Here is a 15,854-nt window from a genome sequence, read left to right as displayed (position 1 = left end):
CCCATGGTCACCTGAGGCTGCTGGCCTGTCAAGAAGTTTAGTGTGGGAGCTGGGGTTGTAGCTCAGTGGCAGAGCACTTGCCTAGCATGTGTGAGGCACTGGGTTCAATCCTCAGCACCCCATAAAAATAAATAAATAAAATAAAGGTATTGTGTCCACCTGCAACTTAAAAAAAAATTTTATTAAAAAAAAAAAAAAAAAGAAGTTTAGTGTAGCCAGAGTTCTAGTCTGCGCAGGTCCTCTGATCCCTTCTCTCTCCCATTTAACTGTTGGCTCTGGGCTTCTGATTTTCCCTAGCCCTGGCAGAAGGGTCTCTATGGTCTCCCATACTAGGCCTTCAAGAGCAGTCTTCAATGATCTTCTGTTGATGGCAGATGTGAAGGAGGGGAAGGCAAGGCCCTGAGGTAGGGGATATTTGGACATTCCAAGAGGAGGTTACCCTGATCACCAAGTTTCACATATGAACCCAGGGGCAGGCCAAGATAGAGATCAACTTCAACGCAGGGTCAGCTGCTTACCAAGAAGAAGTAAGTGGTGAGACAGAGGTCTTAAGACCAGGCAGGGATGAACAGGGTGCAGCTGGTCCCAGGGAGGGTGTGTGTGGAAGACTATGACCTCCATTCCCCAAACATACTGGTCTCTCTATCCCAGAACGAGGCATGGGTGTTGATATACCAGCTGCTGTCCAGTCTTTGTCCACTCTGTTTGCTCCAGATTCCTGGAGTAGGGAGTCTGTGTACTCTCTGGGTCCCCAGGTTTGCTTGAAGTGGAATAGGAGGCAACACAAGCTCCTAATGCCCCTCCCCCTCTGCAGGGTCCGGGCTCACGACCATTCCCAACTCGCTCCCGAACTGCCTCATCTAGTGAGGTTACTCCACGCTCCACTTTCCAAAACCCTTACGTGGAAACCAAACGGGCTGACTTCCACCCCTAACCGCCAGGTCGGGATATAGGTAGAGGGTCCCTGAGTCGGGTGACTAAACCCAGGTACCCTCGGGGTAAGTTGGGAAGACTTGGTGTGGGGATTGTGCCGACCACCTAGGACCCAAGAACTGCCCTGGACTTACTTCACCTCTTATTGCCTTGCCAGGGGTAGTTAAGTCACTGTGAGCTCTGGACCCGGTATCCTTCTGGTGGCCAGGTAGGTTTCCGATCTTCCAGGCTTGGGAGGCGCCAGTGAGAGCTGCTCAGCGTGCACGTCCGCTGGGTACGCACCGGGTGAGGGGGATCTGCCCAGTGTCGGGTTGAGAGCAGGGAGCCAGGCGGCGCCTAGATGGGCTCATCGATGCTCTCGGCACGCAGCGTGGTGGAGGGAGCAGCCCCGGGGTGGGAAAGGGCGGGGCCGCGAGCTCGGGAGGAGGGAGGAGTCTGAGGACGAGTCTCTATTGGCAGGCCGTTTGCAGGAGGCGGGGCCTAATTGGCAGGGTGGCCGCGGTCGGTGGAGTTGAGCGCTTAGCCACCCCGGCCTCGGCACGAGCTCAGAACGCTGAACCCGCACCTCGGACCTGCAGTCGCCGCCGCCGCACGCCATGGACCTCCGCCTCTGTCCCTGCCGCAAGGCCCTGCTTCCGAGTGGCCTCCTGTTTGAACTGCTGCTGTTGCTGCTGCTTGCGGACCCAGCGCTCCAGGCCCCACGTCACCCCCCAGTAGTGCTGGGTGAGGCGTGCATCTGGTGGTGGGTGGGTCCAACAGGACTGGGAGACGATAGGGCCTCTTTCCGATCTGCATCTGTTTTAACCACGAAATGGGCGCGGGGGCGGGGGTCCTCTTGGTGTCCGTCTTGTCACCTGGGTCTGTCAATCCACCTCCCGCCATTCTGGGCAAGGGTGTGGTCAGTCTCTTACCACCTGCCCCTGGTTAAAAAAAAAAAAAAAAGGGAGTGAGTGGGAGAGTTACCACCCGTTTGCCCACTCCGTCAGTCTACATCAGTCCACTTTAGTCCCAAGCTTTGCTTCACCCTATCCCTATTTTTTAACTGGAAAGAGACCGTTGGGCCCCACTCCTGGGGCTGGTGGGGGTGGGCAGGGTTGCCTCATAGTTGGCCTCTCACTGGCCTTGATCTGGCTAGGAGGCTGTTACCTTTAACCCTTCCAGCCCTATGGTGCATTACATGTTTCAGAGGGCACTACTGGAAGCAAGGTCTTTGGGGAAAAGATTGCTATTCTAGCTGGTCACCAAGTTCATTTTCCTCACCCTCAGTTTATCAAATGGGTGGCAATGAACCTGAGGGAGGAGGCCTCAGGGAGACAGGATTATTGAAGTCAGCGGAAAGGGTTGGGACAACTGTAATGAACAGGTGTCAGGGAGCACACATGTACTGTTACCCCTGCCAGACCTAGTTAGACCAGGCTGTTGGGACTGTGTGACCTCCCCTGCTCACTCCCTCCTTGGTTCAAGCCCTGACAACTACACAGGAGCCAGTGTTTGCTTGTGTTTGGTGGGCCAGGATCAGACCTCTCATGGGGCAGTCTTAGGTGCCTCCTTCAGCCCATATTTCCCATTTCGAGATTGTGTGTCAGTGGCCTGCCAGGACTTCAGAGAGCAGAGGCACACTGAGGTGTACCTTACATACTGAATCTGCTGGAACACCCCTGCTCCCACTGCCCACCCATGCTCTTCTACTGGGAGTATTTTAATGGGGATGATACAGATCTCAGAAGAGTAGAGTTGATAGGCACCATGGTTGCAGGAGGCTCCAGTAGAAGTTCCAGGTCAGGAAATGCTCCAGGGGGATTCTGGGCCCAGATTTACCTTGGGATTTGTGCTGTCTTGGCCCTGCCTCCCCAAGCTTCCAGGGTGAGACTAACAAATGATCCTTAGAGATGGAGTCTGCTGGGAAAGCCAACCTGGATGAGTGGGTGTCGGGGAAGTCTTCCTGGAGTATGATGGAGCTACAGTCAAACAGGGAGATTCCTTCCAGGGGGAGGAACTACAGATCAGGAGAGAGGTGAATGCTCTCTGGGCTGGCTAGAAAAGAGCTTGTGAAGGGGGAGTGGATTGTGTAGGGCTTGTGACTTGTCAGGTCATATGGACTTTATCCTGGGGGCCACAGGAAGCCATGTGTGGGCTAAGGAGTTCTGAAAATGAGGGGTGTGGCTTGAGAAGTATGTGGCTAACAGCACCCGTTTTGCCTGAATTGATGCTAACTACACTTATTAATTTGTCCAATCCTTGGTTATCTTAAGTCAGTGGAAGAGCCTCAGATCTTAAAAGGAGCCTGAGCAGATAGAATACTAACTCGCCCATTTTCTCAGGGAGTCAGGATACTGGTGTTAACTCAGAGACTCCATGGCAGGCAGTAATAGAACTGCTTTTAGCCCCAAGCAAAGTTCTGACCTTGAAGATGAATCCTCTAGGGGTGGGTACCAAATTGGTGAAAGAGATAGCAGAAGCCAGAGAAGTGGGAAGAAACTTTTTAGTCAAACTGATCCCACCTTTCTCAGCCCATTTCCTTATCTGTTAAGTGGGGATAAATATAACCCCTCCCAAGGTTATTTGAGGCAAAAGGCCCAAGTATGACTTGCCCTAGTTCCAGGCACCGGGGGTCTTGGGAAGTGGCCATTGCTATTTTTAGAGGCCTTGCAGCTTGACCAGGGCAAAGGGTATCTGGGAAAAGCAGATCTGGTGACTTCCTCTTTCAGCCATTTCCCCTTTGTTGGAAGCAGTGACCTGCCTAGTCCACAGGCATGTCGTCTCCATACTGGAGACTCTCCTTGCTTTTGCACCCACATCATGAACGGAAGTGTCTTCCACCTGAAGACATTGGAATGGTGCATAGGAAGGGTATACCTTGTGCTGGGCTGGGTTTAGTCAGTACCCCATGAATGTCTAGGAGGGCTGAGCGCTGGCTGTTCATCAGTGATCATGGATCCTAAATGGGTCTGTGTTTGGGAAGTGTTGAGAGCATGGCATATGGGGACACATGTGGCCTAAAAAGGTCAATAGGAGTAAATAGACTACAAAGGGCATTGAATGCTGGGCAGTAAAGTAATGGTAATGGGCTTGCATGTCACAAGGGGTTCAGGGCTCTGTGTGGACTGAACAGGTTGCAGGGTTGTAGTCAGATCACCCTTGGGAACTGGTCACACCCATCCTTAGTAGGCTGTGATTGGAATTGTGTGCTGTTTCAGGGTAGCTGTCGCAAATGCCAGCTCCCAGCTTTGCTAGGGCTTTCCAGGTGATCTATCCTCTGGAACTCTATTGGACTTTGACCTTTAGCAAGGCCTGGGGACCTTGGTAGGCTCACAGGTACCAGTGTAAGCTTCTCACAGCTGTTTTTGTTGATGACTTCCCTCCCATGAGCCTGTCCTAGACTATCATGTCTGGCAGATTCAGTTTTGCCTGGTTCATTTGCCCCAGTGCTGTGCTATCCTGTTTCCTGCTTTCTTTCTCAGGATAAACAAGGCCTTGTCTATCTTTTTTTTTTTTTGGTAGCCTCAGACGGCAGAAGTTTAAGCCTTAAGGGTTTGTATCTAATGACAGGGCCATAGTCTTTGCCAAATTCTAGGAGTTTGGGAAAACTCAGAGGGGTCTTCAAGCTTCTTCTAGTCAGAGCTTTTAGCTGGAGTCATTAACTATAGACACAAGAAAAAAAGAAAAGAAACCATGTATATGTTGGGGTGATTCAGGCTAAGATGTCATTTGACAGATAAGGAAACTGAAGCCTAGCATGGGGAAGTGACTATACCCTGAACCCCCTTCCAATAATCTGAATGGCCTAGGAAGAAGTTCCAATGTAGATCTAGGGAATTTATTTTATCTGGAGTTGGGAAGAGTGTTAGGGGCCTCCCCACAAACATGCCAGGTCTCTCCCAAGTCCCCCATAGGGTATGTACCCACAGGCTTCATTTGAACTGCTGTGTGCCCCACAGCAGTAAAAGCTAATCTGCATGAAGATGATACCCTGGCTTCTATGTCAAGGCCCCTGCTTTCTGATTTTCCTGCCCTGAACTTGAATTTGCAGAGTGGTATCGCAGAGTCTGCCATTATGTCCATGGCTCTGTGGGGAGGAGGGAGTCCTGCTGTAGACTTCAAGGTTCTTGGGGTCTCCAGCCTGCCAAGGTTCACAAATGTCCTTTGTACCCCTGTAGTGCCTGGTGATTTGGGCAACCAGTTGGAAGCAAAGCTGGATAAGCCGACGGTAGTACACTACCTTTGTTCCAAGAGGACCGACAGCTACTTCACTCTCTGGTTAAACCTCGAACTGCTGCTGCCTGTCATCATTGACTGCTGGATTGACAATATCAGGTGGGGATTGGGGCACACAGACAAGGTACCACTCATCAGTGGGGCCCAGGGAAGCCTTCAGAGTCAATTTCCTTCTCATCACTACCTCAAGAGACCTTGAGGTCAGTGACCTCTCTCCCTCCCCAGGCCCTCAGTCTGTTCTGATTTGGTTTAGTCTGGTCTGGTCTGGTCTGGTCTGGTCAGCCACCTCTGCACTGTACCAGGAAGAACTTTCTTCCCCTTTCTATTGCTCTTGTCCCTCTGATCTCCAGTTTAGTCCTTGCCCCTCAGACCCTACACATGGTTTCTATGCCCTACCCAGCCCCTATCCATAACCTCAACATGGCTCTACTGCTCCCCTTGTCTGGGTCTTGGTCACAACTGCCTCTGTAGCTGCTTATTCTTCTTGGGATATGCTGTCTCCATGTCTCTGTATGAAGTCTCTCTGTCATTCCTTCCCCAGGCCAAATAAATGCTTCCTTTAATCCTCAAGTGCCAAACTATGTTAAAACGATGATTCCCCGAAATTAAATATAGGCATATTTAATTTTGTATATTTTGTATACAGTCTTACACCACATAATGCCATTTTATTCAATACCGACTGCATATATAATGGTAGTTTCCTAAGATTATAATGGAACTAAGAAAGTTATATCTTAAAAAAGTACTATCACCTAGTGATGTAACCATCTAACCTAATAATAAAATGTATTATGCACTTTTGAAATGTATTATGCACTTTTATGGTAGTGCTAGTGTAAATAACCCAGTATATAATACTTGATAATAATAGTAAATCACTATATTACTGGTTTATGTATTTACTTACATGATATTTTTATTGTTATTTTGGAGTGTACTCATACTTATAAAAAATATGGTTTACTGTGAAATAATGTCATGTTACACCAGAAGTAGCCTCATACATCTTGTGTTTGCTGAATCTCTTGATTGCACTAAGAGGCCACATTGAGTTTAAATATACTCTATGATGTTGTTTTACTCAACTTTTTTTGTTGCTGTGACCAAAAGACCTGTTGAGAACAATTAGAGGAGGAAAAGTTTATTTTGGCTTTCACAGTTTCAGAGGTCTTAGTCCATAGATGGCTGACTCCATTACTCTTGGCCCGAGGTGAAGCAGAACATCATGGTGGAAGAGTATGGTGGAGGAAAGCAGCTGGAAGCATGGCACCAGGAAGCAGAGATTGAGAGATTGAGAGCAGAGTGCTCCACTGAGCAGGGACAAAATATATAGCTGGGGGCTGGGGTTCTGGCTCAGTGGTAGAGCACTTGCCTAGCACTTGTAAGACACTGGATTCAGTTCTCAGCACCACATAAAAAAATAAGTAAAGATATTGTGTCCATCTACAACTAAAAATATTTTTTAAAAGATTAAAAAAAAAAAAAAAACAGTATATATCTCAAAGCACACCCCTATGATTTACCTTCTTCAGCCACACCCTACCTACCTACAGTTACCACCCAGTTAAATCCATTCAAGTGGCTTAATACACTGATTAGGTTAAGGCTCATTGCCTAGTCAGTTCATCTCTGAAACTTCTTGCATTGTCTTATACATGAGCTTTGGAGGGACACCTCATCTCTAACCATAACATCACACAATGAACTTGCCAAATGATCCATTTCTCAGAATATTTTGGTACTGGGGATTGAACCCAGGGGTTCTTAACCACTAAGACATATCCCAAGCCCTTTTTTATTTATTATTTTGAGACAGGGTCTCACTAAGTTGCTTAGGGCCTCACTAAATTGCTGAGGCTGGCTTTGAACTTGTGATCCTCCTGCCTCAGCCTCCCATCACTGGTATTACAGGTGAGCACCACCACAGCAAGCTAATAGGTGCTGGTTTTTTTGTTTGTTTGTTTGTTTGTAGTGCTGGGGGTTGAACCCAGGGCCTTGTGCTTGTGAGGCAAATACTCTACCATCTGAGCTGTCTCCCCAGCCCAGGTACTGTTTTTAACCTTGCTTTCTAGGGGCTAGAGGTATGGCTTAGTGGTAGAGTATTTCCCTGGTGTGCACAAGACCCTGGGTTCCATCCTTAGCACCTCAAAAACTAAGATTTTTGGGCTGGGGAGATAGCTCAGTGGGTAGAGTGCTTGCCTTGCAAGCACAACACCCTGGGTTTGATCCCCAGCACTGCAAAAAGAAAAAAAAAAAAAAAAAACAACTAAGATTTTCTAAGTTCTGGACTAAGGAAATCTGGAAACTCAAAAAAATTACAAAATTGGGTCTGGGGTTGTGGCTCAGTGATAGAGCACTTGCCTAGCATGTGTGAGGCACTGGCTTTGATTCTCAGCATTGCATACAAATAAAGTCCATTGACAACTAAAAAAAAATTTTTAAACAGTTTACAAAATTGACTCCACTCAGCTAATAAGTGGCAAAATCAGAATTCAAACTCAGAAACTGTGACTCCAGGCTAAAGTTCCCTCCCACACTGAGTTCCCCGAGGGCAGGGATTATAACTATCTTTATAGTAGTAGGAGCAAGAACACAGTTATGTCTGAAAATTTTTCATAAATTAAAATTTTTTCCCAGAGACCTGCTGGCTAATTCTCCAGACACCCTGCTTTCCCTGTTTATGTTGCCTACTTTGTTCACTCTTTCTTCCTCAGTGTCTGACTGTTGTGTGATTAGGGTTATTTCTGGACTATTCATCTGTATTTCTATTTTTGTGCTGAAGACATGGCCTTAGGTACTGCCAACTGGAGGTGTGGGCTGTTACTGACTGAGAGGCTTGTCTGCCTTCATTGAGCCTCTGACCTGTTAAGATTTTCATCTAGAACAAAAGTGCTTTGTTTTTCATTTTTGTTTTGTTTTGTTTTTAAATGTATTTTTAGTTATCAGTAGACCTTTATTTTATTATTTATTTATATGTGGTGCTGAGAATCAAACCCCATGCCTCACACATGCTAGGCAAGTGCTCTACCACTGAGCTACAACCTCAGCCCCTGATTTAGTTTTCTAGAACAATTTTCTGTACTTTGTTGGGTGGCCATCGGGATAATCTATAGAATGAGTAGAATGAGCCCTCAGGACCTATTATTTGGGTCATTGCTGGGGATCTTGTCAGCTTTTTTTCTTTTTTTTTAATTTATTTTTATTGTAAACAAATGGGATACATGTTGTTTCTGTTTGTACATGAAGTAAAGGCATACCATTTGTGTAATCATACATTCACATAGAGTAATGGTATTTAATTCATTCTGTTATTTTTTCCTTCCCCCCCACCCCTCCCACCCTCTTTTCCCTCTATACAGTCCCTCCTTCCTCCATTCTTGCCCCCCTCCCACCCCCATTATGTGTCATCATCGGCTTATCAGTGAGATCATTCGTCCTTTGGTTTTTTGAGATTGGCTTATCTCACTTAGCATGATATTCTCCAATTTCATCCATTTGCCTGTGAATGCCATAATTTTATTATTCTTTATAGCTGAGTAATATTCCATTGTATATATATACCACAGTTTCTTTATCCATTCATCAATTGAAGGACATCTAGGTTGGTTCCACAGTCTGGCTATTGTGAATTGAGCAGCTGTGAACATTGATGTGGCTGTATCCCTGTAGTATGCTGATTTTAAGTCCTTTGGGTATAGGCCAAGGAGTGGGATATCTGGGTCAAATGGTGGTTCCATTCCAAGTTTTCTAAGGAGTCTCCACACTGCTTTCCAGAGTGGCTGCACTAATTTGCAACCCCACCAGCAATGTATGAGTGTACCTTTTTCCCCACATCCTCGCCAACACCTGTTGTTGCTTGTATTCTTGATAATCGCCATTCTAATTGGGGTGAGATGGAATCTTAGGGTGGTTTTGATTTGCATTTCTCTTATTACTAAAGATGTTGAACATTTTTTCATATATCTGTTGATTGCTTGTACATCTTCTTCTGTGAAGTGTCTGTTCATTTCCTCAGCCCATTTGTTGATTGGATTATTTGTATTCTTGGTGTAGAGTTTTTTGAGTTCTTTATATATTCTGGAAATTAGTGCTCTATCTGAAGTATGAGTGGCAAAGATTTTCTCCCGCTCTGTAGGTTCTCTCTTCACATTGCTGATAGTTTCCTTTGCTGAGAAAAAGCTTTTTAGTTTGAATCTATCCCAGTTATTGATTCTTGCTTTTATTTCTTGTGCTATGGGAGACCTGTTAAGGAAGTCTGATCCTAAGCTGACATGTTGAAGATTTGGACCTACTTTTTCTTCTATAAGATGAAGGGTCTCTGGTCTGATTCTGAGGTCCTTGATCCATTTGAGTTGAGTTTTGTGCAGGGTGAGAGATAGGGGTTTAGGTTCATTCTGCTCTTGTCAGCTTTTTATGGCTGGTCCCCCCATTCATAATATGGGCCAGGCACAAGGCCTGGGCTGAGGTGTATAGAGGGTAGGTTTACTCTGCCTCCTCTTTGTATACAGTCGGTATAAGAACACAGCCTGTGGTAAGTACCAGAGAGCCTCTGTGGCTGATCTTTAAGGGGGGTGGCAATAACTTCACATTTTCTTGTACATATGTGCTTCAAGGTGTCAGTCAAGGCCACAATAGAAGTCCTAGCCTGGCACAAGACTTTTCTTCCATCTTGCCCCCACCCCCACAATTCCATCATTCCTCTAGGCCTTGCCAGTTCCCTACCTGAAGGGAGAAGGTAGAGCAGTCACGTATTAAATCCTGAAGTGGGAGTCCCTCTTGTCTGCTTCTGTTTTGCACTGCAGCTATAGAAATTATCTGTATCAATAGAAAATTAATAAAGGGCTGTTAGGGATCTCAAGCAACTGGCATACATGGCTTTTAGGAATTTGCTGTGTGTTGTAGTCACTGGCAGGTGAAATATAGACACAGATGTACAAAATATCTCTCTTTCTCTCTCTCTCATATATATATATATATATATATATATATATATATATATATATATCCATCCATCCATATCCCTGGGATACTGAACAAGTCATTTGGACATGGTTCATTCCTGTCCTCTGTCATTAGTTTGGTTGGGATGAGGCTGGCTGCTGGGTCTAATGCCTAAAGCAAGTGGGACCCAGCTATACCCATATGGGTCTGCATAAGGCTTTTCTTCTGTCTCTTCATCTCCCGTGACATTCCTCTGGGTTTTGCCTACCCTCCTATCCTCCTACCCACATAGCGGGTACAGTCCTCAGGCCCTGGGTGGGGTCCCTGTCCGATTCAATTGTGTGCTACACTCACCATCTCCTTTTCTCTGTGACGCTTTGTTGGGTGGCAAGAGCTAGACCCGTAGGGAGGGAGTGATGGGAGCCAGTAAGCGTGGGCTGCCTTCTAGAGTCTAGCAGCAGAGCTAGGACTGGCATTTCCTTCTAATTGGTCCAGGACTTCATTCTGGGGTGAATGACACTAGAGGGAAGGGAATTTTGCTTTGATAGGGGTTCTGTGGTTAGTCTTTGGAGTAAGCCTTGGTGAAGGGTTCTTGTTTGGATGTAGTTCTTCTTATCTATGCTTTATTACTTTTTAGTCTCTTCTATACATCTAACTAAACCCTGGGGATGAGAGGGGAGTATGATTCAGATCCCAGTATCAGTTTCCTTGTTTTGTTTTTTGATGCCAAGGTTCAAACACAGGGTCTTGTGTGTGTTAGGCAAGCCAGGCATTCTTGTGGTAGTTGGGGATTTAGCTCTGCCATTGAGCCATATCTCTTACCTCACAGGGCAGAATTGGGACACACCAAGCTTAGTGTTGTCTCTGGATCACCAGATCACTCTTCCCTCCTAACAGACTGATTTACAACAGAACATCCCGGGCCACCCAGTTTCCTGATGGTGTGGATGTGCGTGTCCCTGGTTTTGGGAAGACCTTCTCATTGGAGTTCCTGGACCCTAGCAAAAGCAGTGTGGGTATGTAGTCCAGGAGCTAGAGTTGGGGCCTCTGCTGGACTCCTAGAGGTGTAGGAGCCCCATTGGTTTGAAGGGGTAACCTGTGAACTATTTCTGATCAGTGTGGGCACAGATCTCTGCAGCCCTCCTCCAGAGACATCCTTTTGGGAGAAATCACAGTCTCTGTGGCAGTGGCGGTGTGGGTGTCTGGCACTAGCTGTACCTTCTCTAATCTTATGTATTTCTGTCTGTAGGTTCCTATTTCCATACCATGGTGGAGAGCCTTGTGGGCTGGGGCTACACACAGGGTGAAGATGTTCGAGGGGCCCCCTATGACTGGCGCCGAGCGCCAAGTAAGAAGTCACCCTTATTCCTTCCCTGAGGTTCTGGGAGGTGGGCACAAGCAATCATAGCTACTATAGATGTTGAGCTCCCCCTTGGCCCTGAGCCCTCCCCTATCCCTGGGCCCCTGTGGTCACAGCCAACACCCCTGGTCAATCTTGTCCTACTCTTTCCCATTCCTTATCCCAGGACCTCTGAGCCTCTGAGCCCTGGGGAGGGTTGGTAGATAAAACTTATGGGAAAAGGAACCCCTTTGTCCTCCCTTTCTGGAAGCTGGTGGGGAACCAGACTGCTCCCATTTGGGTTTTAGCACTCTCCCCACCCTCTAGTCCTGGGTCTGGCCTAAGGAATGGTCAGTGATTCAGGCCCCAGTACCCTTCCTACCTGACCACTGCTTGGCTCTGGCCTGCAGATGAAAACGGGCCTTACTTCCTGGCCCTCCGAGAGATGATCGAGGAGATGTACCAGCTGTATGGGGGCCCTGTGGTACTGGTTGCCCACAGTATGGGCAACATGTACACACTCTACTTTCTGCAGCGGCAACCGCAGGCCTGGAAGGACAAGTATATCCATGCCTTTGTGGCACTGGGAGCTCCCTGGGGGGGCGTGGCCAAGACCCTGCGTGTCCTGGCCTCAGGTAAGACCTCCCTGACCCAGTGTGGTTGGCCAGTCCCAGGAAGGCTTCCTTTCTCTCCTTCCTGCTAAGCCAATACCCTTCATGTCACTTCCTTGGTGCAATGCCTTTCTTTCTCCGAAGTAACATTCTTTTTCAAATATAATTTTTTCCAAAGAGAATCTAATACTACTCCTAATTTCACTTCTTTAGTTGATAGCCCTTGTAATCTATTTCTCCCACTTTGTACTTGGAGTGGCATAACTATTGGTCACACAACCACTTGCTTGTGCACATACATTGCTAGGCCTGGCTGGCTAAAATTAGTTTGTCCCAAAGGTCTTTGGGGTACTTTCCTCATTCCCTCTCACCTGCATTCTTTCTTCTTTATCTTCACCTTTGCCCCAGAGGAGGAAGGCTGGACCACCATTTCCTGTTTATGAGTTGTACTGCCATCTGTGGATGCCTGTGTGGGCAATGCAGGGAGGAAGCAGGTGCAGATCTGGCTGGGCCTGCTTGTCTGCCAGTTGGGAAAGTCACCACCTTATTGGTTCCTCCCCAATCCACTTACTTGCCTTTTCATGACTGTCAGAACTTTCTATTTGTAATGATGGGGTGGGGCTTCCTGCTTCAGGAAGAAGTTTTCTTCCCTTTGCCAGGACCGGGTGGGAGCCCTGAGGACCCTCACTTTGAGGGCTGAGCCAGGACCATACCAGGTATCTCATGAACTTTCTTCCTCCAGTCATTAGCACTGTCTGACTTGCTTGGTCAACTGATCATTGGGATTGAGTCAGGCCCAGTACCCATCTCAGTGTCCTGAGTTGACTGGATAATGAGGTCATGGCTCAGACATTCAGATACATCCCAGCCACCTGGACTTGGAGGGACAGACATGGGCACCCCTTGAGTTTGGACTGGGAGCCATGATGGAGTTTAGGCTTCACCCTTTTCCTGAGAGCTTTCCCCTTTTCCTCAGATGCTAGAAAACTGTTTTCAGCACTGGCAGTCCAGAAGTGGGGGTGAGATATGGGAAGGTGGAAGTCCATGACCCCTGGAGCATCCCTTTCCTCAGAGATCTTGTAGACAGAGCTAAGGTCCTATGATCTCTGTGTTTTCAGATATTGGGGTCCTTTTTCCCAAGTTCAGCTCATCCCTGGAGGTCTCACTGGATGATGGGTGTGTTTGTGGTATCACATTCCAGTATGTGAAGGGCTGACTCCATCTGTAGTCTCCCCTCCTGCCCTGTCTCCAACAGTCGTGGCCAACAGATCATTGCACAGGCAGGTAGATGGGATGAGATCAGGCTGGCTGAATTCTGTTCTGAGCCTTAGAAGAGAAAAAGCTCAATGTGATAGAGAGGACTTATTGCTTCACCTTAGGCAAGGCCATGCCCACAGGTGTGGTGATAATGTGCTTGGTGGAGAAAACCATTTACAGTTAGGAAACATGATAAATTACTAGGGGTAAGAGGAGACAGTGTGCTGCCTAAATCCCTGGTGAGGAAATGCAAAAGAAAGAAAGAAACAAACAAACAAAAGCCAAATAAGGCTTGGATGTCTGCTTCCCAAATAAATGTAGCAAAATAAAAGGAAACAATACCTTAGCTACTAGGGAGGCTGAGGCAGGAGAATCAAAAGTTCAAGGGCAGCCTGGGCAACTTAGCAAGACTTTGTCTCAGAGAGAGAGAGAGAGAGATTGTGCACTGGGGATGTAACTCAGTGATGGAACACATGTGGGAGGCCCTGAGTTAAATCCCCAGTACCAGGAATAAAAGGGGGTGGTGGTGGGAGGGATAATAAAAGCTAATGTAGGTATGATGATTAACGGTGTAGAGATTCCAGAGTGTTGATTCAGCCACTGGGGTCCAGCAGAGGATGTGGTGGTGAACCTGCTGCCCATCCAATTTGTGTTTGTTGGCATGGAACTGATTGAAGCCCTCTCCCTGCAGGAGACAACAACCGTATCCCTGTCATTGGGCCTCTGAAGATCCGGGAGCAGCAGCGGTCTGCAGTCTCCACCAGCTGGCTGCTGCCCTACAACCACACCTGGTCACCTGAGAAGGTGTTTGTACACACACCTACAACCAACTACACACTGCGGGATTATCACCGGTTCTTCCAGGACATTGGTTTTGAAGATGGCTGGCTCATGCGGCAAGACACAGAGGGGCTGGTTGAAGCCATGATGCCACCTGGTGTGCAGCTACACTGCCTCTATGGCACTGGTGTCCCCACACCAGACTCCTTCTACTATGAGAACTTCCCTGATCGCGACCCTAAAATCTGCTTTGGTGATGGTGATGGCACCGTGAACTTGGAGAGTGCCCTGCAGTGCCAGGCCTGGCATGGCCTCCAGGAGCACCAAGTGTCATTGCAGGAGTTGCCAGGCAGTGAGCACATTGAGATGCTGGCCAATGCCACCACCCTAGCCTATCTGAAACGTGTACTCCTTGGGCCCTGATTTCTGTGCTGGGCAGGGCTGCTGAATGGCTTGGCCATGGGGTTTTCCCCAGTCTCTGGGGCTGTCTTGGGCTATAAGTTTAGCAAAGTTTGTGACTGAACGTTCAAGGTTGTGGATCTTGGGCTTTGGGGAAGCACTGTTTCTTATCCTTCCTCTGTGGTAGTGAAGAAGGAGGAAATAAGCATGGAGTCAAGGGACCTTTGATGGAAAGAATGCTGCTACTGCTGCTGGATTTGTTGTGACCTCAGAACTGGGCTCTGCAGGGTGGACTGGTTGGCACCTGGCCCCCATCTCCAACTTGGGGGTTATACATTCCTTCTACCCCTATGACCTTTTCACACATGCCCATTGGGCCTTGGACTTCCTGTGAGAGATATTACTTAGTAATGGTCCCTGCCCCACAGGTCCCAGGGTAACCCTCGTGACCCTTTTCACTTGCTGGCCTCAAGTAGGCCTGCTGTTGGCCTTGGGTGGCTAGAGCTACTGGCTTCCCTGTGGCCTCACTGGTAGACTCAGTGGCCTGACTATGGCTTCATGGGGTAACCTGATACCCCCTGCAGGCAGGGGCAATTTGTTTTGTTCTCCATGGTTCCCAGACCCAGAGGCATATACTCCACTCCTACCTCTCTTACCTCCAGGAGCAGCCTAGTCTGGATCAGGCAGCAGATGGTTCCCCAGTTTTGGGGGCTGTGTCCCAGAAGCCCTGATCCACTTGGTTGTGCTGTGTCGGTCCTAGTATTGAAGCTGGCTCCCTTGACTCTGGGACTGTGGTTCAAGGAGAGCAGTGCCCGGTGCCATGACCTTTTAGGGAACTGAAGGAAACAACCATGGTTGCACAGAGCTGCCCTGAGCTGCCTTCTTACAAACCCTAACACCACATTGCCACCCTGCTAGGGTCTCTTAGAACCTAGCTGGGCTGGCACAGGGCTGAGAGGTGGGGGGGTTCTGACCCATTGCCCAGCACCTCCTCACAGGCAGCTGAGTGGTATTTCGTTTCCAGGGAGTAGCCTAGAGACTCAAGAGCCAGGAGCCTAGGGCCCATCTAGGGATTTTCTGTCTGCCCCAGGGATGCTGAATGACTTCCCTGTAATAGTAGGGATGGAGAATCTGGACCTGCTTAATGGCAGTGGGTGCCAAATGGGCACCTGGCTAAAGGCTAAGACCTAGGTCCAAAGTCACCTTCAGGCTGGACTGTGTTGCTGTCCCACAGGGTTCCGCAACTCTAGATTTTCCATGTTGTACACATGCCCAGCATCTGTCTTTTCCTTTGTTCCTGAGTGGTGAGCCCTGTATGGGGCTCTGAGCAGGCTGTATCTTGATACTGGCAATAAAAATATTCTGAATGCTGTAAA

The 15,854-nt window shown here is 47.9% G+C and overlaps 1 protein-coding gene, 1 long non-coding RNA gene and 1 other non-coding gene across 4 annotated transcripts in view; 1 reads left to right on the top strand and 2 right to left on the bottom strand.

The window, feature by feature from the left end:
- Pla2g15 (phospholipase A2 group XV) overlaps window positions 1–15,854 on the top strand; it is a 21,251-nt gene extending 5,397 nt beyond the window's left edge. Inside the window, exons 2-8 of one of the 2 annotated variants that reach the window (XM_047527912.1) lie at window positions 1,091–1,141; window positions 1,393–1,656; window positions 5,091–5,247; window positions 10,990–11,108; window positions 11,342–11,440; window positions 11,842–12,066; window positions 13,991–15,854. In XM_047527912.1, coding sequence (XP_047383868.1) covers window positions 1,530–1,656; window positions 5,091–5,247; window positions 10,990–11,108; window positions 11,342–11,440; window positions 11,842–12,066; window positions 13,991–14,502 — 1,239 coding nt within the window. In that variant the 5' untranslated portion in view covers window positions 1,091–1,141; window positions 1,393–1,529 and the 3' untranslated portion in view covers window positions 14,503–15,854. The remainder of the gene's footprint in view (window positions 1–1,090; window positions 1,142–1,392; window positions 1,657–5,090; window positions 5,248–10,989; window positions 11,109–11,341; window positions 11,441–11,841; window positions 12,067–13,990) is intronic. The other variant, XM_047527914.1, reaches the window with a different exon arrangement.
- Window positions 221–1,386, bottom strand: LOC124966566 (uncharacterized). The gene is made up of 3 exons (XR_007105368.1): window positions 1,068–1,386; window positions 519–760; window positions 221–399 (listed from the first exon to the last, which is right to left on the bottom strand). It is a non-coding gene; the product is annotated as an uncharacterized LOC124966566 (long non-coding RNA).
- On the bottom strand, window positions 9,568–9,699 carry LOC124967635 (small nucleolar RNA SNORA51). Its single transcript, XR_007105558.1, has one exon. It is a non-coding gene; the product is annotated as a small nucleolar RNA SNORA51 (small nucleolar RNA).

Source organism: Sciurus carolinensis, chromosome 16, assembly GCF_902686445.1.
Source record: "Sciurus carolinensis chromosome 16, mSciCar1.2, whole genome shotgun sequence".
NCBI lineage: Eukaryota > Metazoa > Chordata > Mammalia > Rodentia > Sciuridae > Sciurus > Sciurus carolinensis.
Note: the sequence above shows the minus strand (reverse complement) of the source record. Positions and strands in the feature narration are given on the sequence as shown.